The sequence below is a fragment of the Salmo trutta genome, chromosome 7, assembly GCF_901001165.1.
Source record: "Salmo trutta chromosome 7, fSalTru1.1, whole genome shotgun sequence".
Classification (NCBI taxonomy): Eukaryota; Metazoa; Chordata; class Actinopteri; order Salmoniformes; family Salmonidae; genus Salmo; species Salmo trutta.
Genome location: NC_042963.1, coordinates 27,116,488 through 27,140,667, shown reverse-complemented (window position 1 = coordinate 27,140,667; position 24,180 = coordinate 27,116,488). Strand labels below are relative to the sequence as shown.

Here is a 24,180-nt window from a genome sequence, read left to right as displayed (position 1 = left end):
CCACCAGTACCTCCCACTCAAACAGTGCACTGTGCGACCGATCCCAGGATGACCAGAGGAGGGTGACGTGTGGGCCCAATAGATCAACTGGTCACGAACAGCAGACGGGATGTACAGACGCCCAGCGGGACACTGGACGGGAGCGGGCTCTGCACGTAATGCCTGCTCAATGTCCGTGTCCAGCTCCCACACTACCGGCGCCACCAGGCAGGAGGAGGGAGTATGGGCGTGGGATCCATGGGCCGCTCCTCTGTGTTCTGGGAACCTGGTCTGTAGGAAAGAGTGAAAACAAAACGGGTAAAGAACATAGCCCAACTTGCCTGGCGAGGGTTGTCTCCTCGCCGCCCAGATTTACTCCAGATTACAGTGGTCAGTCCAGATGAGAAAAGGGTGTTTAGCCCCCTCAAGCCAATGTCTCCACACCTTCAAGGCCTTGACGACAGCCAACAGCTCCCGGTCCCCCACGTCATAGTTTCGCTCCACCGGGCTGAGCTTCTTCGAGAAGAAAACACAGGGGCGGAGCTTCAGTGGCGTACCCGAGCGCTGAGAGAGCACAGCTCCTATCCCAGCCTCAGATGCGTCCACCTCCACTATAAATGCTAAAGAGGGATCTGGATGGGTCAGCACGGGAGCCGAGGTAAACAGAGCCCTCAGGTGACTAAAAGCCCTGTCCGCCTCAGCTGACCACTGCAAGCGTACCAGTCCCCCCTTCAGCAGTGAGGTAATGGGAGCCGCTACCTGACCAAAACCCTGGATAAACCTCTGGTAGTAGTTGGCAAACCCTAAGAACCGCTGCACCTCCTTTACCATGGTGGGAGTGGGCCAATTACGCACGGCTGAAATGCGGTCACTCTCCATCTCTACCCCTGAGGTGGAAATGCGATACCCTAGGAAGGAGACGGACTGCTGGAAGAACAGGCATTTCTCAGCCTTGACATACAGGTCATGCTCCAACAGGCGACCAAGCACCCTGCACACCAGGGACACATGCTCGGCGCGTGTAGTGGAATATGTCAAAAATGTCATCAATATACACCACTACACCCTACACAATCTCGTCTACAAAGGCTTGGAAGACTGATGGCGCATTCATTAACCCGTACGGCATGACGAGGTACTCATAGTGCCCTGAGGTGGTACTGAAAGCCGTCTTCCACTCGTCTCCCTCCCGGATACACACCAGGTTGTAAGCCTTCCTGAGATCTAGTTTGATGAAGAAGTGCGCCCCGTGCATTGACTCAATCGCTGTGGCTATGAGCGGTAGCGGGTAACTATACCTCACAGTGATCTGGTTCAGACCCCGATAGTCAATACACGGGGGCAGACCTCCCTCCTTCTTCTTCACAAAAAAGAAACTCGAGTAGGCGAGTGAAGTGGTGGACCGAATGTACCCCTTACGCAGGGATTCCAATTTGTAAGTCGCTCTGGATAAGAGCGTCTGCTAAATGACGTAAATGTAAATGGATTCGGAGACATATGTTTCCATAGCCCCCGTCTCCGCCTGTGAGAGGGGTCTACCAGGAGATTTATCGCACAATCGCCCCGTCGATGAGGTGGTGATTGAGTCGCCTTCTTTTTGGAGAAGGCGAGAGCCAAATTGGCATATTCAGGGGGAATGCGCATTATGGAGACCTGGTCTGGACTCTCCACTGTAGTAGCACCAACGGAAACCCCTAAACACCTCCCTGATCACTCTCGCGACCACCCCGTGAGAGCCCTCTGTGGCCAAGAAACAGTGGGGTTATGACAAGCTAACCACGGTAGGCCTAGCACCACGGGAAACGCAGGAGAGTCAATAAGGAAGAGACTAATTCTCTCCTTGTGACCCCCCAGCGTCACCATGCCCAGAGGAGCGGTGACCTCCCTAATCAACCCTGATCCTAATGGTCGACTAAGGCGTGAACGGGGAAGGGCACAGCCACGGGAACAATGGGGATCCCTAAACTATGGGCGAACGCTCTATCAATAAAATTCCCAGCCGCACCTGAATCGACAAGCGCCTTATGCTGGGAATGCGGGGAAAACTCAGGGAAAGAGACATACACAAACTCATGTGCAACAGAGGGCTCTGGGTGAGAATGGTGCCGGCTCACCTGGGGTGACGCCAGAGCGCCCTGCCTGCTGTCTCGATACCTAGAGGAACTAACCCGGCACCGACCGGCAGTGTGACCTCTGCGGCCACAGATGGTGCACAGATGGTGCACGAGCTGGAATCCCCTCCGGTCTCCCTGCGCACCAGGGACCGAAACTCCAAGGCACACTCCTGTGCGCTCCTCGTCCCCTGCCTCAGATGGAAGAGGCGGTCACCCGCCGCTCTACCCTCGGGCGGGCGGTCGAAGACTGCCCGGAAACGACGGGTGAACTCCTCAAATTGGTCCAACGCCGCATCTCCCTCTCTCCACATGGCGTTGGCCCACTCCAGGGCTTTCCCGGTGAGGCACGAGACGAGGGCGGACACCCTCTCACGGCCCGAAGGAGCCGGGTGGACGGTGGCCAGGTATAGGTCCAGTTGTAAAAGGAATCCCTGGCAGTTCGCAGCCTTCCCATCGTATTCCTGGGGCAGGGAGAGACGAATCCCACTAGGACCAGGAGAAGGAGGGGCGCTTAGGGTAGACCCCGGTTGTGCTGGTGGAGGCACTGGGAGAACTTCCTGTCTCTCCCAGCCGTCCATTGTCTGGACAACGAGGTCCATGGCGGTGCCAAGATGGTGGAGCATTGCTGCGTGCTCCCGGACGCGCTCCTAGACCCCTATACCCGGGGTACCTGCTCCTGCTGACTCCATAGCTTCGGTCCGGAATTCTGTAACGGACATTCCTGGGACATTCCCCTGTTGTCCCAAAAACTGGCAAAGACCGTAATCCAGATGTCCCCTGGCCATGCACCGGAGGTCGATGGACTCCCAGTGGAGTTTTATAAAAAATTCTGGGGAATAATTGGACTGGACTTCTTTTGCATTAATACGTCGGGGTAGGAGAGTTGCCGATGAGCTGCCGTCGGGCGCTCTGACTCTCCTTCCCAAAAAAGGGAAATTGTGTGAACTTAAGAACTGGAGGCCTGTGGCATTGGTGCGGACTGCAAAATATTTGCCAAGGTCCTCTCTAACAGACTGAAGACCCATCTGGACTCTATAGTACACAAGGATCAGACATATTGTGTACTGAGACACTCAATCAGGGACTACTTGTTCTTAATCAGGGACTACTTGTTCTTAATCAGGGACATGTTGTACTTGTCGAGAGGTTCTAATGTGAACTTTGGACTGGTCTCTCTAGATCAAGAGAAGGCTTTTGATAGAGTGGGCCATGAGTATCTGTTTAATGTGATGTCTGTGTTTGGGGAAAGGTTTTTGGCCTTTGTGAGGATATTGTATGCTGAAGCGTCATGTATGGGTGGAGGGCTCAGTAGGCCAGTCTGGGTGAGGTGGAGCATTAGACAACGATGCCCTCTATCGGGGCAGTTATATACACTAGCCAATGAGGAGACTGCAGGGAGAGTGCTGGACAGGCATGGGTGTGTTGACAGGCATAAAATACTCATCGTATGCTGATGACGTTTCTGTGATGGGCAGGGACGGGCAGGATATGCAGGCACTACAGATATGCAGTCTTTTTACACATTTAAAACATATATTTTACCTATTATTTAACTAGGTATGTCAGTTAAGAACAAATTCTTATTTACAATGATGGCCTACTGGGGAACAGTGGGGTAACTGCCTTATTCAGGGACAGAACAACAGATTTTTACCTTGTGAGCTCCAGGATTCGATCCAGCAACCTTTCGGTTACTAGCCCAATGCTCTAACCACTTGGCTACCTGCCACCCATTCGTCAGCTAAGGTGAACTGGGACAAGAGTAAAGCTCTTCCCCCCCTCCCTCCCTCCTCCACCCCCCTCTGCTTCCAGGGGGTTTGCAAGTGGGGTTGTGAAGAGCTTAACATTTTGGGGGTGTACCTGGGCTAGGACAGGTAAGTCAGGAAGAACTGGGAGGGGCTGTCACAGGCAGTGGTGTCAAGACTGGCCAGGTGGAGGTGGCTCCTGTCACAAGTGTCTTATAGAGGGAGGGTGCTGATAATCAACAACCTTGTGGTATCTTCCCTGTGGCATAAACTATCTGTCCTGCAACGCAAGCTGGTGGATCTTTTCTGGTCGTGCCATCACTGGCTGAGGGCAGCTGTGTTGTACATGTCCGTCCACGAAGGAGGACAGGGCCTAAAAGGCGGCACAGAGACTGCTGTAGCATACTGATGTCGGCTGGAGGGAACCAGCATGCACTCTGCTGAGGAGAGCTGGCGGACTAGGGTTGGACTGGCAGCTGTTCCTCATGAAGCTGGAGAGGCTGAGTACAGCAAGTCTTTCAGACTTTTACTCTGCGGTGCTGAGGGCCTGGCAGCTATTAAGGCCCACACGAGAAGGGGGTGTGGAAGGAGCCTTTCTTCAACAACCCAGCCATCCCTTTGAGATCGGTTCAGTCAGCCACCCTGCAGAGGCGACTGATGGCAGCCGGTTTACTAAGGCTGGGTGACCTGCGACTGCTGGGAGAGGAGGGGTGGAAAACCCTGGAAGTCCTGGCACAACAAACAGGAATAACATCTGTTTGGCTGCTGGAGAGATTCCTGGAAGAGGTCCAGAAGGCATTGTCTGAGCCGGTAAGGGGGGTGTTTGAGCGGCCAAAGAGGGAGGGGCCACCAATTCTTCCGCCACTGCAGCTGACGGCAGAGACTGGGGACTAGCAAGGGGGTCTGGAGGACTTGTTTGATTTTAACACTCCAAGCCTGGGGGAGTTTGAGAGGGTAGGAGGTAAAGCCCTCTACAACCTCTGCATTAAGGTAAGGAACATTAGGAGCCTAACAGGAGTGAAGGCACATCAGTGGCAGTGGGTATGTGGGGCGGTGTCACACCCTGATCTGTTTCACCTGTCTTTGTGATTGTCTCCAACCCCTCCAGGTGTCACCCATCTTCCCCATAAACCCCTGTGTATTTATACCTGTGTTCTCTGTTTGTTTGTTGCCAGTTCGTCTTGTTTGTCAAGTCAACCAGCATTTTTGTTCTCAGCTCCTGCTTTTCCCAGTCTCTCTCTTTCTCGCCCTCCTGGTTTTGACCCTTGCCTGTCCTGACTCTGAGCCCGCCTGCCTGACCACTCTGCCTGCCCCTGACCCTGAGCCTGCCTGCCGACCTGTACCTTTGCCCCACCTCTGGATTATTGAACTCTGATTACCCTTGCACTGAGCATGCCTGCTGTCCGGTACAGTTGCCCCACCCCTGGTTTACTGACCCCTGCCTGCCTTGACCTGTCTATTGCCTGCCCCTGTTGGATTATTAAACCATTGTTAATTCGACGTGTCTGCATCTGGGTCTTACCTTCATACCTGATAGGCAGAGAGTATGGTGGGTTTTATATGGAGGGGGCTCTACCAACCCCCAGTATGAAAGAGGCCAGGAGACCTCCAGTGGAGGGTTCTACATGGAGCCCTGGCCACTAACAGCTGTTTGGCACGGGTTGAACCAGGAGTCGGGCAGGGGTGTCCATTCTGTGTTATGAGTGAAACTGTGATTCATCTGTTTTCTGTGGGCGACAGGTTAATGCCATTAATGTCTCTGTTGGAATGTCTGTGTGAGAGGTTGGGGGTGGGTCTTACTGTTGGAATGTTTATAAATGGGGTACAGGTATTCAAATAAGGAGAAAGCCAAATGTGTGTTGTTGAATTTTCTGTTGGCTCAGGTAAAGTTGACTATTTGGCTAACAAGGAGGAACAGGGTAAAATATGGGGGGATAACAGACCCTTTACTATTATTTAATGGGATGGTCTCTGTGTGCCTTAGGGTGGAATTTGAGTTCTATAAAATAATAAGTGTGGAGATGTTTCGGGGGGGGGCTGTCTGTAAAGCTTGGGGAGATGTTTTGGATATACAGTTATAGAAGTGGTGAGGTTTTGGTTATTGTGATGTGTTATTTTGTGGGGTACAGGGCAAGGTGAGTATGGTACATGTATGCAGTACAGGATATGTTTTGTTTTTAGGTGGGGGTAGTGAGTCTGTCTCTCTCTCTAACTGCCCCGATGCATACAAGGCCCTTCCCCGCCCTCCTTTCGGCAAATCTTACCATGACTCAATTTTGCTACTCCTTTCCTATAGGCAGAAACTCAAACAAGACGTACCCATGCTAATGACTATTCAACGCTGATCTGACCAATCGGAATCCACGCTTCAAGACTGTTTTGATCACGCAGACTGTGATATGTTCCGGGATTAACCAAAAAACGTGGATAGATGGCGGCAATCGCGCAAACTGAAAGCGCGAACCACCCGCATTTAACCATGGAAAGGGGACTGGGAATATGGCCGAATACAAACAACGTAGTTATTCCCTCCGCAAGGCAATCAAACAAGCAAAATGTCAGTATAGAGACAAAGTGGAGTCGCAATTCAATGGCTCAGACACGAGAAGTATGTGGCAGGGTCTACAGTCAATCACGGACTACAAAAGGAAAACCAGCCATGTCACAGACTCCGACGTCTTGCTTCCAGACAAGCTAAACACCTTCTTTACCCGCTTTGAGGATCATACAGTGAGTAAGACATTTAAATGTGTTAACCCTCCCAAGGCTGCCGGCCCAGACGGCACCCATAGCTGCATCTTCAGAGCATGCGCAGACCAGCTGGCTGGTGTGTTTACAGACATATTCAATCTCTCCCTATCCCAGTCTGCTGTCCCCACATTCTTCCAGATGGCCACCATTGTTCCTGTACCCAAGAATGCAAAGGTAACTGAACTAAATGACTATCACCCAGTAGCACTCACTTCTGTCATCATGAAGTGCTTTGAGAGACAAGTCAAGGATCATATCACCTCCACCTTACCTGTCACCCTAGACCCACTTCAATTTGCTTACCGCCCCAATAGGTCCACAAACAAAGCAATCGCCATCACACTGCACACTGCCCTATCCCATTTGGACAGGAGGAATACCAATGTAAGAATGCCATTAACTATAGCTCAGCATTTAACACCATAGTACCCTCCAAGCTCATCATTAAGCTTTAGGCCCTGGGTCTCAACCCTGCCCTGTGCAATTGGGTCCTGGACTTCCTGACGGGCCGCCCCCAGGTGGTGAAGGTAGGAAACAACATCTCCACTTCGCAGATTCTCAACACAGGGGCCCCACAAGAATGCGCGCTCAACTCCCTCCTGTACTCCCTGTACACCCATGACTGCATGGCCATGCACGCCTCCAACTCAATCATCAAGTTTGCAGACAACAGTAGTAGGCTTGATCAACAACAATGATGAGACAGCCTATAGGGAGGAGGTGAGGGCACTCGGAGTGTGGTGTCAGGAAAACAACCTCTCACTCAATGTCAACAAAACAAAGGAGAGGATTGTGGACTTCAGGAAACAGCAGAGAGAGTATCCCCCTATCCACATCGACGGAACAGCAGTGAAGAAGGTGGAAAGTTAAGTTCCTCAGCGTACACATCATGGACAAACTGAAATGGTCCACCCACACAGACGGTGTGGTGAAGAAGGTGCAACAGTGCCTCTTCAACCTCAGGAGGCTGAAGAAATTTGGCTTGCCACCTGAAACCCTCACAAAAACTTTTACAGATGCACAATTGAGAGTGTCCTGTCGGGCTGTATCACCGGCAGGTACGGCAACTGCACCGCCCACAACTGCAGGGCTCTGCAGAGGGTGGTGCGGTCTGCACAACGCATCACCGGGGGCAAACTACCTGCCCTCTAGGACACCTACAGCAGCAGACGTCACAGGAAGGTCAAAAAGATCACCAAGGACAACAACCACCCGAGCCACTGCCTGTTCACCCCACTACCATACAGAAGACGAGGTTAGTACAGGTGCATCAAAGCTGGGACCGAGAGACTGAAAAACAGCTTCTATCTCAAGGCCATCAGACTGTTAAACAGCCGTCACTAACAACGAGAGGCTGCTGCCGAGACGTGGCTGGTTTTCTTTTTGTAGTCCTTGATTGCCTGTAGACCCTGCCACATACGTCTCTTGTCTGAGCCGTTGAATTGCGACTCCACTTTGTCCCTATACCGACATTTTGCTTGTTTGATTGCCTTGCGGAGGGAATAACTAAAATGTTTGTATTGGGCCATATTTCCAGTCATCTTTCCATGGTTAAATGCGGTGCTTTGCACTTTCAGTTTTGCACGAATGCCGCCATCTTTCCACAGTTTCTGGTTAGGGTAGGTTTTAATAGTCACAGTGGGTTCAATATCTCCAATGCGCTTCCTTAAACTCACTCACCGAATCAATGTATAAATCGATATTATTCTCTGAGGCTTCCCGGGAACATACCCCAGTCCGCGTGATCAAAACAATCTTGAAGCATGTATTCTGATTGGTCAGACCAGCGTTGAATTGTCATGGGTACATCCTGTTTGAGTTTCTGCCTATAGGACGGGAGGAGCAAAATGGAGTCGTGGTCAGATTTTCCGAAGGCAGGGTGGGGGAGGGCATTGTATGCATCACGGAAATTAGAGTAGCGGTGATCCAGTGTATTGCCCGCACAAGTGCTACAATCAAGATGCTGATAGAATTTAGGAAGCCTTGTTCTCAAATTTGCTTTGTTAAAATCCACAGCTACAATAAATGCAGCCTCAGGATATATGGTTTGCAGTTGGCATAGAGTCCAGTGAAGTTCCTTGAGGGCCCTCGTGGTATCGGCTTGGGGGGGAAATACACAGCTGTGACAATAACCGATGAGAATTCTCTTGGGAGATAATATGGTCAGCATTTGATTGTGAGGAATTCTAGGTCAGGTGAACAAAAGGACTTGAGTTCCTATATGTTGTTACGATTACACCATTAATTATTAATCATGAAGCATACACCCCCACCCTTCTTCTTCCCAGAGAGATGTTTATTTCTGTTGGCGCAATGCATAAAGAATCCCGGTGGCTGTACCGACTCCGACAATATATCCCGAGAGAGCCATTTTTCCGTGAAACAGAGTATGTTACAATCCCTGATGTCCCTCTAGAAAGCAACCCTAGCCCTAATTTCGCCTACCTTGCTATCTAGAGACTGGACATTGGCGAGTAATATACTCGGAAGCGGTGGGTGGTGTGCACGCCTCTGAAGTCTGACCAGAAGCACGCTCCATCTACCTCTTCTGCGGCGACATTGTTTTGGGTCGGCCTCTGGAATCAGATCAAATGCCCTGGGTGGTGGTGCAAACAAAGGATCCGCTTCGGGAAAGTCATATTCCTGGTCGTAATGTTGGTAAGTTGATGTCGATCTGATATCCAATAGTTCTTCCCGGCTGTATGTAATAGCACTTAAGATTTTCTGGGCTAACAATGTAAGAAATAATACATAAAAAAATAAAATACTGCATAGTTTCCTCAGGACTAGTAGCGAGGCGGCCCTCTCTGTCGGCGCAATCAAGCTTACATCCAGTCCTCCCTCTCATCATCGCGCTCTCCCTCTAAAACTAAAGAGGACATCAGTAGGCCTAGATCACATGCACAGATATTACCTTTTTTGGGGGGGGTAACTTTGCCTTGTGCTTCTCCGAGCATGCTCTTTGTTTATCCTAGGTCTATAGCCAATAGTATAGGCTATGGATCATTTGATTGAGACGCACTTCATATTTTGCGTGTCCAGCAGAGAATCAGGTAAGAGGGGGAGCATCGGGCACAGATGAGATATAATAATAACTCATTCTGAAACACTGAGCAATATTAATGGATTAAAAAATTACATGACCCTCCCCTGGACTACATTTTTAAATACTAAACCCTCCCCTGACTGAAATTGAAAAAGCATGACCCTCCCCCATTTTCCTCTGGGTAACAATTGAGTCAATTTCGACCGCTCCCTAGCTAGCTAACTACAACACACAGGTATAGTTACTCTAAGACTAATATGAGTCATCAAGCCAAAGTAATTCCTTTACTATCCACCATCATCATCATCATCAAAACATTTATACAGTTTTGCTCATAATGAGAAGCACTGAGGCTAGCTAGGCTAGTTAGCTAGCGATAACGTTATACTAAAGTCACTTTTAGGTATAGCAAACAACACAGTTATCTAAACTTGGCTTGTAGGGGTTCTTGCAAGCCCCGTTATGGCGGAATCGATCCCCAAATTGTACTGTACTGAACAACACTGTCTCGGTTAAAAGAGAGATAATATTGCTAGCTAGCTGCCGACAGCAAAACAACTTACTCATTTGTCATTTATCCTCCTGAGTCCTGGTCCTGCTGGTCTAGGCTGCCACAGCTGCTTGCTCCTCTTCAGTGTATTCCAGCTCAAATAAATATGGCTTTATGTTCCTATCTAAAAGAACATAAATAAATAAAAATGTCATCCAGCTCTTCTTGGAAAAAGGAATCATCATAAACAGCCATTGTAGCTAATTATTTAGCAGTCTTGGATAGAGAGTGAACCTGTAAACTAGTACCACCCTTGTTTTGAAACACCTGTGTTCGAGGGTGGGAACAAGGAAGTATGGCTCTCGTCAGACTGTAGTCTTTACAAAAGCCAGGGAAAATGAGTCAACCTAGATATCCTGCAATGTCGTGGCAGATAGGAACATCGTTGAGACAAGTCCAATGGCTTTATTGAACAAAGACAACCATATCTACTCAAGTGAGCGTGCAATATGCAAAACACAAAGGCCACAATAATTGCTACAAAACATAACTCCATTCCTTTAAGATCAGACAGCAGGCTCAATCAACCAATGACGCCATTGGTTGAACTCTCCCAGCCCAAAAATAAAAAAATACTGCTACACTGCATAATTATGTTTGAAACACCCTCTCATTACTCATAATTATGTAGACAAACTGGAAAAACACAACACAAATAATGTCTAGTGTTGAAGTTTCCCTTTTATGCCGTTAACAATATTGTCAATGCTATAATATTATTTGTGCTATCAAGCCTTTTAACTTTTTTCCTTTTTTGATATTGTTAAACATAATTCTAAGTCAGCTAACATTGCTTAATAAAATCTTACGAGTTTTGAACATTTCCATTTGTATCATTTTTACCATATTCATTACAGGACTTTTATTCTGAAGGGGAAATTCCGAGCGTATAGTTATGTTTATTACATGACTTTTATTCTGAAGGAAAATGTCCGAGCTCACGACCTTATTTATTGCCAGGTCTTGCTTATTCAAAGAGGTGCGGTGTAGCTAGCTAGCTAGTGTATGACCACCGTCAACAGATTTCAGAACACAATTTCCGTCAAACAGAAAAGTTTGAATCTGTGTAATCCGGGATCAATGGTCGGGCACCAGGTTGCTATAACATATGATGTAATTAGCTGATATGTAAGATACCTATCTATGCACATAAGATCTAGCATGCGTCAGCAATGTCTGGGCATAGGAACGTGCCCATATGCTGCGTTAGTAACCAAGTGTGAAGTGGGAATTTACCACCTTAGAGTTAAATAGAGGATGGAGAAAACCCGTTATGGCATTGACATTGAGGGCTTGCACCATTTTAAAGTATTCAACTGGGTGAGCCTTCCTATGGGTGAAGGAAGGATCACATAATTCCATCCGGGTCATCAGGGGTATCAACCAATGAATTATACTCGTGAGCAAACACTGAATAACTGTAGGTGGCAGTAAATCACCAACCAATTGGCTTTATACCTGTTCAAACAACACACTAGCCGTCACTAGCTATGCACCCTTTCAACTTGTCTGCCAACTCATAGAAATAGTAGAAAAGGAAAATTGACTACTTCAAAATAGAGATGGTCTCAATGGCGCTACAATGGTGGTAAAGTCCCAGTTCCCACTTTGTTACTAATGCAGAAAAGACTGTTAAAAAAAATAGTTAGATGCACAGCGCACGAGACAAAATGACGAGTGTGTTGTTCATCATTGTCTACAATGGAACAATGTTACCACAATGTAAATGTACAGAGATAGTGTACCAAAGTGAAATGTGTAATTAGACAATATGTAAATACAGGCCATCTGCTTCGATAGGTAAACAGCGGTCTCGTATTAAAAGGGGCGTTTATATTCTCTTAACCTTGCCTCTTTTTTTGTTCCTGTCTGTTCATTGGTCGGATATTTTAACTACACCCTATCGGTGCCTAAAGAGTCTATCTCCACCTACAATTATGGTCGGTTTGCCTCCTCCCCTTATGCCAGTATGCCCCGAAAAGGGACCAAAACAATACGCATCACAAAGAAAGACTACAGCAATTTTAGTGAACCGTACAGTGCGGTAAAACGGCCGCAGCTCAGCGTCGCAATCTCCAGTTGCTTTGCGAATATATACTACAGTGATCGATTGAGAGATGGTTTCGCCAGTGACAGTGGTAAGTTTGGCTATTTGATGTCACACGTAGAAATATGGGCATTTAAATCAAAATGTGCCATTAAGAATATATTCAGATTTGATCAGTGTTGATTTGAAGGCCTGGGCTAATAGAGATAAAGGAAAGCTCGTTAGCTCTACAGGGGTTGTATGTCTTGCTTGTCAGTGTGACGGGTAGGCTATAGGCCTGTCTTGTATGTTTCGTTTTTCCTCCAATGACGAGCATTATAATACCACAGGCGCACATAGGACCGAGTTTACCCTAAATAGGCCTACAGTACAGCACGTGATCATGAAAGCATGTCCGTGTTTATTTCGCGATTGTCAGCCACAAAATGCTCGTTATTCATTCTGCCTCTATGGATGTGCAGAGGGTGATAATGATCCATACAATGAGCTGAGAGAACTCGGCATGCATTTTAGGGTTTCGGTAATACTAGACCAGACAGATGCCCACGCAATTCATTGCCGGTGGTCTATTGATGCAATGCGGTATCTCTTTGACGATGTGATGATCAGTTGTTGTAGTAGCTACCACTTCAAAACAAATCTGCCTTGATTGTAGAGGCAAATCATCATTTTCCAAGCATAAACGTAAATAGCCTAATAAGCCCATGAATATTTTTTCGACAGACATGCGTGATCGTATTTTTTTCGTCTCGAATTTTTCTTTGTCTTAGTCCTTTCTAAACTGTTCCAAAACCGAAACCTATCATGTGACTGAACTATTTGTATTTTTTTCCTGTACCCTCCAGTAACGGATGCACTGAAGAGCTGTCCCGTTGTGGCTTTGCTATACCTTTTCACCACTCTACCGAGCCTCTAAACTTTCCTTCTAAATCCCTATTTCAGTTAACATGATAATTACTGTAAATGTATTTAAAATAGAGACATAAATATATTCTGTTGACAAGGGCTCGTGTGCCCATACGAAAAAACGTGACAGATAAATATATATATATATATTTTTAACTCTTATTTTTTATTTTATTTATTTCACCTTTATTTAACCAGGTAGGCAAGTTGAGAACAAGTTCTCATTTACAATTGCGACCTGGCCAAGATAAAGCAAAGCAGTTCGACACATACAACAACACAGAGGTACACATGGAGTAAAACAAACATACAGTAGAAAAATAAGTCTGAGATAAGGCAAAAAAAGCCATATAAAGTGACATACATTTTAAAATATATTGTCATATATTTTAATAACCTATATAAATGTCACAGCTCCATACCAAAAATTATATTATTGATAGGCCTATGTATTTTCATCATGCAAAATGTGTTCGGAACATATTTGTTTTGTTCAATGCATGTATTGAATATATATATTCATTTTATATATATATATATTCATTTTTTAAATGTACATGTATTTTTTCCTACTATCACTGGACTTACTGATACCTACTTTGTCGAGGAAAAAGGTGCCTTCTACGATGGTGCTATGCTGTTGTCTCACCTAGCTATTTTAAGAGGAATGCAATAATGTAAGTCGCTCTGGAAATTAGCGGCAGCTCAATCACAAAAATGCAAATGTAATTTAAAAACTATCCAAATCTCACACGTTTTGATATTTTGATATTGTTGTAATACACTATTATTTGGGCTGAGTTTTACACTATTATTTGGGAACAGCGTTTTGTGTCTCCCCTCAACACTCGAAGGAGAAACTGTGAACGGTAAACATTTCCTCCTGCCTCATTTTTCATTATTCTGTTAAAACAAGTATGACATTTACACAAGCACATTATCTAAAGACAATTTTAGTCGAAATCTGAACACCTTTTATGTTGAAATTGTACATTTAAAATGTGTTAATTGATTGAGTGAAAACAGTTAGCAATCTTGCCTTAGAGATGCCTGGGTTTGCTGCTTAAACAGGCTAGCCCATGGAATAATATAAGACAAAAGGGTGCAAGCTAATATTCTGCTTTGAACTTATTGATTTATAGCTCCTCTAAGGTAATAACGTGGTTTCTTTTCTCCTCCGTTTATATGGTCTAAGGGCCATCTCCCAACCCAAGTGTTATATATTACAGAGTAGTATTTTTAGAGTAACTGCAATCGCTAGCCCATCAAGCCTATACTGGTCGCTATTAGTTTAGCGGCTACCGTTAGCTGGCTGAACTATCGTTCACATCCTGTCCGATGTCCACCAGATGCATATGAGTTTTGTTTTGCCGCATGTCTAGCCTGCATTTTCCGTATTTGACGCACATGTACTTTGCTTTTCAACTCGCTAAAAGCTAGCTAGTTTGAGTCTGTGTGTGTACTTCCGTTTGTACCACCACATGGTAAAGCAACACACAGAAAATATTGAACACATGCGGTAAAGACAATGCACTGCAGCCTAATGCTGCACCCCCAACGTAGTGTTGTGGACTGCTCCATTGAAAATTATGTCATGCATTTCAATGGGGACATCCAAAATTGAGGCAAGTGGCAGCAGGGCAAAACAATGGACCTGGGCACTCTGTGCCATACATTCAATAATATAAAATGTCCACATATTAAGATATATACAAAAAAGCTAATATACACATCTAACAAATCACTCCACTAGCGCAGAGTGTATTTATACTTGGCTAGGAGGCTATCTCATCATTAACCAAGCCTTGCAGGAGTGTTTGAATTTAAGACTGGCAAAAACAGTTTTTATCTCAGCCGGGAGTTTGTTCCACTCTACCACTGCCGTATATAAAAACATGTTCTGGCCAGTACCACTCTTGAATCGAGGTGGCACAAAATCTCTGGCACCGCCTCTCATGGCGTAGGAGTCCCTGACAGTAGTAAGATAGTTCTTTAGATACTGGGGGGCTGTAACATACACGATTTTATGGGCCAATCCCAGCTTCAGCTAAATTACCCTTTTATTAACTGATAGCCACTGTAGTTCACTGAACTAACTGAGAAGGACCGAGCTGAAAAGGTAAAAATCTGTTGTTCTGCCCCTGAGCAAGGCAGTTAACCCACTGTTCCCCGGCCGCTGAAGACGTGGATGTCGATTTAAGGCAGCCTCCCACACCTCTCTGATTCAGAGGGGTTGGGTTAAATGCGGAAGACACATTTCAGTTGAATACATTCAGTTGGACAACTGACTAGGTATCCCCCTTTCCCAACATGACCCAGAGGGCTAAGATTCAGAATGACCCATGACATTTTATTTTGAGATGTCTGTAGCTTGTTCTTGATGAACTCGGGGAACTACTGTACCAGGTAGTGCACACAGTCCAAATGAGGTAGCACTAACTGCTGTTTTTTCAAGTTCCCTTTATCTACAAATGTGGCTTTTCTGGCCAGAAATGTCACTTCCTAGTTGACTTTGGCAATCACTTTCTGCCACATACTCTCCCCTGTGAGGAACCTGTCTAGTTCACAGCCTAAGTATTTAACACAGTTCTTGGCTGTAAACTCTGTGTCACCAATCGTGACTCTAAAGCCTGGTGATCTACCTAGCCTGATCTTAAATCCAAATAAAATGTAATCTATTTTCCCAAAATGAAGAAACTGCTTGTTGTCTGACAGCCAGTTACTGATACTCGTCAGTTCTGCACTAAGCTGGCTCTCAACCATACTTTGTGAGAGACCAAAAGAGCTGAATCGTCTGCATATAAAAACAGTTGAAAGGAACAAGCTGATTTCATATAATTGATATTGTAGCCATCACTAACACAGAGAGGCTGCTGCCTACATACAGACTACATACAATGGATCACTAGTCACTTTATTAATGGCACTTTAATAATGATGTTTACATATCTTGCATTACTCATCCCATATGTATATACTGTATTTTATACCATCTATTGCATCTTGCCTATGCCGGTCAGTCATTGCTCATCCATATATTTATATGTATATATTCTTATTCCATCCCTTTACTTGGATTTGTGTGTATAAGGTAGTTGTTGTGGAATTGTTAGATTACTTGTTAGATATTGCTGCACTGTCGGAACACAAAGAACAAGCATTTCACTACACTCTCAATAACATCTGCTAACCATGTGTATGTGACCAATAACATTTGATGTAATATGATTGTGATTGTAGAGAATGAATTAAATAACAATATTCTCCTAACCCCTAAGTTTCATTTTAAAATATCTAATCACTACATGCTATACTGCCATGCTACTGCTACACTCCTCATGTACAGTATCATTGTATTAGCAGTGTGTGTGTGGTTAGGCCTACTCCCAGTCTCAACTGGTGACAGCTTGGGGTGGTGGCCAGATAGAATAACATTACCTGCTTTAGCATATAAGATGACTAGACTAACAGACTTAAAGTCTTACTGAAGGACCCTGATAGTGCTTCATTTGGCATTAAAGCCTTGTTATTGAGTTTCCATTTTCCTCAAATGGCAGCTGTTTCTTGCACATTCAGTTTATTCCTCAATTAATGCACCTTAATTGGTCTCTGTGTGGTAGGCCGAGGCTGCATACTTTCCCTGAACAAAAACAACTCTGTCAAATAAGGAACCCAGTTCTCCTGCGAATCTTGTCCTTTATGAATGATCTAGGATCAGCTACCCTTACCTTATGCTGTCCTAACACCTATAAATTATGGGCCAAGCACCAAAGCTGGCACTGATTGTGAACCTGTTGTTATGCCTTAAGTTACCAGGAGAGAGAATGTAGTCTATCACTGCCTTTTTCTCTGTGGCCATTTGGCATACGGGTGAGGTCATCCTCTTGTCAAAATGTTATTTGTCTTGACGAGTCCAACGGTTTAAGTGGTTTAAGTGAATAACCCTTTCTGTGAACCTATTAACTGCGCTATACTAGTCTGTAAGTGTTAAAACAGTAACATATTACATGAAGTGTATCGCAAGTGTGAAAAGTGTTATTACACATATTATTGTAACAGCAATGAATACATCAAAACAAATAAAATAAAATTGTATTTGTCCATTGCGCCAAAAACAACAGTTGTTGACCTTAATGAAATGCTTACTTACAAGCCCTTAACCAACAATGCAGTTAAGAAAAAGTTTTTAAGAAAGTATTTACTAAAATAAACTGAAGTATAAAAGAAGAAAAAAGAAAAATCTATAATTAAAGAGCAACAATAAAATAACAGTAATGAGGCTATATACAGTGGGTACAGGTACAGAGTCATTGTGCGGGGGCACAGTTTAGTTGAGGTAATATGTACATGTAGGTAGAGGTAAAGTGACTATGCATAGATAATAAACAGATACTAGCAGCAGTGTAAAAAGGGGGGGACAATGCAAACAGTCTGGGTAGCCGTTTGATTAGCTGTTCATGAGTCTTATGGCTTGGGGGTAGAAGCTGTTTAGAAGCCTCTTGGACCTAGACTTGGCGCTCCGGTACCGCTTGCCGTGCAATAGCAGAGAGAACAGTCTATGGTATAGCTTGGTATAGAGGTCTTGGATGGCAGGAAGCTTGGCCCCAGTGATGTGGGGGGCGGCTGTCAGGAAGTCCAGGATCCAGTGGCAGAGGGAGGTGTTTAGTCCCAGTGTCCTTAGCTTAGTAATGAGCTTTGAGGATACTATTGTGATGAACGCTGAGCTGTTGTCAATGAATAGCATTCTCAGTAGGTGTTCCTTTTGTCCAGGTGGGAAAGGGCAGTGTAGAGTGCAATAGAGATGGCGTCATCTGCAGGGGTGGTATGCAAATTAGAGTGGGTCTAGGGTTTCTGGGATAATGGTGTTGATGTGAGCCATGACCAGCCTTTCAAAGCACTTCATGGCTACAGACGTGTGAACTACCGGTCGGTAGTCATTTAGGCAGGTTACCTTGGTGTTCATGGGCACAGGCACTATGGTGGTCTGCTTGACACATGTTGGTATTACAGACTCGGTCAGGGACATGTTGAAAATGTCAGTGAAGACACATCCCAGGTGGTAATCGCATGCTCGGAGTACACGTCCTAGTAATCCGTCTGGCCCTGCGGCCGTGTAAATGTTGACATGTTTAAAGGTCTAATTCACATCAGCTACGGAGAGCGTGATCAAACAGTCATCCGGAACAGCTGATGCTCTCATGCATGCTTCAGTGTTGCTTGATTCGAAGCGAGCATAGAAGTCATTCAGCTTGTCTGGTAGGCTTGTGTTACTGGGCAGCTCGCGGATGTGTTTCCCTTTGTAGTCTGTAATTGTTTGCAAGCCCTGCCACATCCGACGAGCGTTTGGAGCCGGTGTAGTACGAGTCCTGTATTTACGCTTTGCCTGTTTGATGGTTCGTCTGAAGGCATAGCGGGATTTCTTTATAAGCGTCCGGGTTAGAGTCCTGCTCTTTGAAAGCGGCAACTCTACCCTTTAGCTCAGTGTGGATGTTGCCTGTAATCCATGGCTTCTGGTTGGGATATGCATGTACGGTCACTGTGTGGGCGACGTCCTCGATGCACTTATTGATGAGCCAGTGGCTGAGGTGGTGTACTCCTCAATACCATTGGAAGAATCCCGGAACATATTCCAGTCTGTGCTAGCAAAACTGTCCTGTAGCTTAGCATCTGCACCATCTGACCTTCTGTATTGAGCGCGTCACTGGTACTTCCTGCTTTAGTATTTGCTTGTAAACAGGAATCAGGAGGATAGAGTTCTGGTTATTTGCCAAATTAATGGTGAGCCAGAGCTTTGTATGCGTCTCTGTGTGTGGAGTAAAGGTGGTCTAGAGTTTTTTTTCCCTCTGGTTGCACATGTAACATGCTGGTAGAAATGAGGTAAAACGGATTTAAGTTTCCATGCATTAAAGTCCCCGGCCATGAGCATTTTCTTCTTTGTTTATGGCCTTATGCAGCTTGTTGAGTGCTTTCTTAGTGCCAGCATCGGTTCGTGGTGGTAAATAGACTGCTACGAAAAATATAGATAAACTCTTGGTAAATAGTGTGGTCTACAGCTTTTCATCAGATACTCAGGTGAGCAAAACCTTGAAACTTCCTTAATATTAGATCTTGTGCACCAGCTGTTATTTACAAATAGACACAGACCGCCACCCCTTGTCTTACCAGAGGCAGCTGTTCTGTCTTGCCGATGCACCGAAAACCCAGCCAGCTGTATGTTATCCATGTTGTCGTTCAGCCACGACTCGGTGAAACATAAGATATTGCAGTTTTTTAATGTCCCGTTGGTAGGATAGTCTTGATCAGAGGTCATCCATTTTATTATCCAATGATTGCACGTTGGCTAATAGGACTGATGGTAGAGGCGGATTACGCACTCGCTGTCGGATCCTTACAAGGCACCCCGACCTACGTCCCCAATATCTCTGTCTCTTCTTCATGCGAATGACGGGGATTTGGGCCTTGTCAGGTGTCTAAAGTAAATCCTTTTGTGTCCGACTCATTAAAGAAAAAAATCCAGTACGAGGTGAGTAATCGCTGTCCTGATATCCAGAAGCTCTTTTCGGTCATAAGAGACGGTGACAGAAACGTTATGTACAAAATAATTGGTAAAACGGCAGCCATCTCCTCCGGCGCCATGCAGCGCCATCCCTCTTTTCTCTTTGCACCTATGAACAGTGCAATACTAGTCAAGTGTCAATACGGTAACAAGTTATATTATGTGTGTTACAAGTATTTAATAGTGTTGTTAGGCTACACAATGCATAAAAGTAACTTATTATAATTTACTGTACAGTGTTTTCTTTGGAACCACTGTCAAAGTTTTTGTCTTTTGGTTGCTGAAAGCAGAGCATTTTATATTGTAGTATTGTCCCCCTGCTCTCATTCTAATGTGACCTGGGTGTGCACTGTGTTATGGAAAGATCTAATTCAGTATAGGATATCATAATAAACATGGTAGTAATACGACCCACTGGCCGTATTTGTACCTCTGTTGTGCTCCCTTTGCCAAGATGGGTATGATGAAAGGGAGAGAGAGAGAGTGTGTGTGTGTGTCATGTTTCTGATACTCATCACCATAGTGCCAGATGAACCAGAATGCTAAGATGGCATGATGGGACTTTATTACGACTGCCCCAACATGCACGCGGTTGTAGTGTTTCCTAATAATGGATCCGGAGCCAATGCTGAGTCCTTTTGGGTCGCGGTGTAAAAGTGGTAAACTGGACCCAGATCAGTTTGTACTGTCTTGCTGAGCTAGAAACATTGCTTTCACATCACAAAAGTATTGTGTTTTCCCAAATGGTGGGTTTCAGCTAGCTTACTCTTAGGTTGAAGTCTGAAGAAAGAGAAATTGGTTTTGGTGTTATTTTGGTTGGTCACAAGAACATTTGAAGAGCTTTAGATGGGTCTCCCAGCACAACAAATGTGCCACTACACTTTCATGCGGCATAAATACTGTATCTCAAGTCTGAAGCCTATTCCTGTATCATAAACATATGATTCTTCAGTGGGAAACAAGAGCTGGTCTAGATTACCAATAAACCATGTAGTAAGACGCTTTCAATGTTGTATCGGCAAACTGCTTTTGTTTGCATTTCGATCATGAAAACGGGTGGATGATGGTATGGTGGTTCACATCATTTGCATCCCAAATGAAGAAATACGTTAATTGTGTTTGTCTTATCTACTTTAGTTGAATGTCTGTAAGTCGCTCCGGACACAATGCCTTCAGAAAGTATTCATACCCCTTGACTTCAAAATTGATAATTTTTCATTTCACCTTTATTTAACCAGGTAGGATAGTTGAGAACAAGTTCTCATTTACAACTGCGACCTGGCCAAGATAAAGCAAAGCAGTGCGACAAAACAACAACACGGAGTTACACATGGGATAAACAAATGTATAGTTAATAGCACAATAGAAAATCTGTATACAGTGTGTGCAAATTAAGTAAGGAGGTAAGACAATAAATAGGCAAAAGTTGTCACAATGTGCGCAACTGGTTGAAGGTAAGTCAGGTGCAGGAGAGCAGAGATGGGTGATAACAGGCGCACTTTATTCATGCCCAAGGAAAACAGCGATAACACCCAAAGTACACAAACGGTACAATAAACAAAACACACGGGTCAAACACATTCCTGGCGCAAACCAGCCTGACGCGAACCACACGTAACAAACAAACAATTCCACACACAGACATGGGGGGAACAGAGGGATATATATATACATATAGTCAGATGAGGGAATGTGAACCAGGTGTGCGGAAAACCAAGACAAATGGAAAATGAAAGGTGGAGCAGGGATGGCTAGAAGACCGGTGACGCCGGATGCCGCCCGAACGAGGAGAGGGACCGACTTTGGCGGAAGTCGTGACAATAGTAGCGAAGTAATTACAATTTAGCAATTAACACTGGAGTGATTGATGTGCAGATGAGGATGTGCGAGTAGAAATGCTGGTGTGCAAAAGAGCAGAAAAAACAAATATGGGGATGAGGTAGGTAGTTGGTTGGATGGGCTATTTACAGATGGACTGTGTACAGCTGCAGCGATCGGTAAGCTGCTCTAACAGCCGATGCTTGAAGTTAGCGAGGGAGATATGTCTCCAACTTCCAGTGATTTTTGCAATTCTTTCCAGTCATTGGCAGCAGAGAACTGGAAGGAAAGGCGGCCAAAGGAGATGTTGGCTTTGGGGATGACCAGTGAAATATACCTGCTGGAGCGCGTGCTACGGGTGGGTGTTGCTATAGTGACCAGTGTGCTGAGATAAGGCGGAGCTTTACCTAGCAAATACTTATAGATGACCTGGAGCCAGTGGGTTTGGCGACGAATATGTAGCGAGAACCAGCCAACGAGAGCATACAGGTCGCAATGGTGGGTAGTGTATAGGGCTTTGGTGACAAAACTGTGATAGACTGCATCCAATTTGCTGAGTAGAGTGTTGGAGGCTATTTTTTAAATGACATCGCCAAAGTCAAGGATCGGCAGGATAGTCAGTTTTACGAGGGTACGTTTGGCAGCATGAGTGAAGGAGGCTTTGTTGCGAAATAGGAAGCCGATTCTAGATTTAACTTTGGATTGGAGATGCTTAATTTGAGTCTGGAAGGAGAGTTTACAGTCTAGCCAGACACCTAGGTATTTATAGTTGTCCACATATTCTAAGTCAGAACCGTCCAGAGTAGTGATGCTAGGCGGGCGGGCGGGTGCAGGCAGTGATTGGTTGAAGAGCATGCATTTAGTTTTACTGGCGTTTAAGAGCAGTTGGAGGCCATGGAAGGAGTGTTGTATGGCATTGAAGCTCGTTTGGAGGTTTGTTAACAGTGTCCAAAGAAGGGCCAGATGTATACAGAATGGTGTCGTCTGCGTAGAGGTGGATCAGAGAATCACCAGCAGCAAGAGCGACATCATTGATATATACAGAGAAGAGAGTCGGCCCGAGAATTGAACCCTGTGGCACCCCATAGAGACTGCCAGAGGTCCGGACAACAGGCCCTCTGATTTGACACACTGAACTCTATATGAGAAGTAGTTGGTGAACCAGGCGAGCAATCATTAGAGAAACCAAGGCTGTTGAGTCTGCCGATAAGAATACGGTGATTGACAGAGTCGAAAGTCTTGGCCAGGTCGTCGAAGATGGCTGCACAGTACTGTTTTTTTTATCAATGGTGGTTATGATATCGTTTAGGACCTTGAGCGTGGCCAGCTCACCATCCGTGACCAGCTCGGAAACCGGATTGCATAGCGGAGAAGGTACGGTGGGATTGGAGATGGTCGGTGATCTGTTTGTTCACTTGGCTTTCGAAGACTTTAGAAAGGCAGGACAGGATGGATATTGGTCTGTTGGGTCTAGAGTGTCACCCCCTTTGAAGAGGGGGTAAAGCACCGCCTTATCTCAGCTCACTGGTCACCATAGCAACACCCACCCGTAGCACGCGCTCCAGCACGTATATCTCACTGGTCACCCCCAACGCCAATTCTTCCTTTAGCTTTCCTTCCAGTTCTCTGCTGCCAATGACTGGAATTAACTGCAAAAATCACTGAAGCTGGAGACCCATATCGCCCTCACTAGCTTTAAGCACCAGCTGTCAGAGCAGCTCACAGATCATTGCACCTGTACATAGCCCATCTGTAAATAGCCCATCCAACTAGCTCATCCCCATACTGTCATTATTTATTTATTTATCTTGTTTCTTTGCACCCCGTATCTCTACTTGCACATTCAACTTCTGCACATCTACCATTCCAGTGTTTTAATTGCTATATTGTAATTACTTCGCCACCATGGCCTATTTATTGCCTTACCTCCCTTAACCTACCTCATTTGCACACACTGTATATAGACTTTTTCTACTGTATTATTGACTGTATGTTTGTTTATCCCATGTGTAACTCTGTATTGTTGTATGTGTCGAACTGCTTTGCTTTATCTTGGCCAGGTCGCAGTTGTAAATGAGAACTTGTTCTTAACTAGCCTACCTGGTTAAATAAAGGGGAAATAAAAAATAAATAAATAAAAATAAATAAATTCATATATGGTGTCCAGGGCACAGCTGGAAGCTGAGGGGGGGTCTATAGCAAGCGGCAACAGTGAGAGACTTATTTCTCGAGAGATTGATTTTTAAAAGTAGTAGCACGAACTGTTTGGGCCTAGACCTGGATAGTAGGACAGAACTCTGCGGGCTATCTCTACAATAGATTGCAACTCCTCCCCCTTTGGTAGTTCTATCTTGACAGAAAATGTTGTAATTGGGGATGAAAATGTCCGAATTTTTGGTGGCCTTCCGAAGCCAGGATTCAGACATGGCTAGGACATCAGGGTTGGCGGAGTGTGCTAAAGCAGTGAATAAAGCAAATTTAGGGAGGAGGCTTCTGATGTTAACATGCATGAACCCAAGTCTTTTCCGGTTACAGAAATCAACAAATGAGAGCGCCTGGGGACACGCAGGGCCTGGGTTAACCTCTACATCACCAGAGGAACAGAGGAGGAGTAGGATAAGGGTACGGAAAAAGGCTATAAGAACTGGTTGTCTAGTGCGTTCGGAAC

General features: G+C 45.3%; 2 protein-coding genes across 2 annotated transcripts in view; one reads left to right on the top strand and one right to left on the bottom strand.

The window, feature by feature from the left end:
* The window catches only part of spty2d1 (SPT2 chromatin protein domain containing 1), a 40,684-nt gene extending 30,220 nt beyond the window's left edge, over window positions 1-10,464 (bottom strand). Inside the window, exon 1 of the mRNA XM_029758482.1 lies at window positions 10,199-10,464. The gene's annotated coding sequence lies outside the window, so the exon portion shown is untranslated. The remainder of the gene's footprint in view (window positions 1-10,198) is intronic.
* A 1,701-nt stretch (window positions 10,465-12,165) lies between these two features.
* The window catches only part of tmem86a (transmembrane protein 86A), a 53,197-nt gene continuing 41,182 nt past the window's right edge, over window positions 12,166-24,180 (top strand). Inside the window, exon 1 of the mRNA XM_029758486.1 lies at window positions 12,166-12,323. Within this exon, the coding sequence (XP_029614346.1) occupies window positions 12,303-12,323 (21 nt within the window). The 5' untranslated portion in view covers window positions 12,166-12,302. The remainder of the gene's footprint in view (window positions 12,324-24,180) is intronic.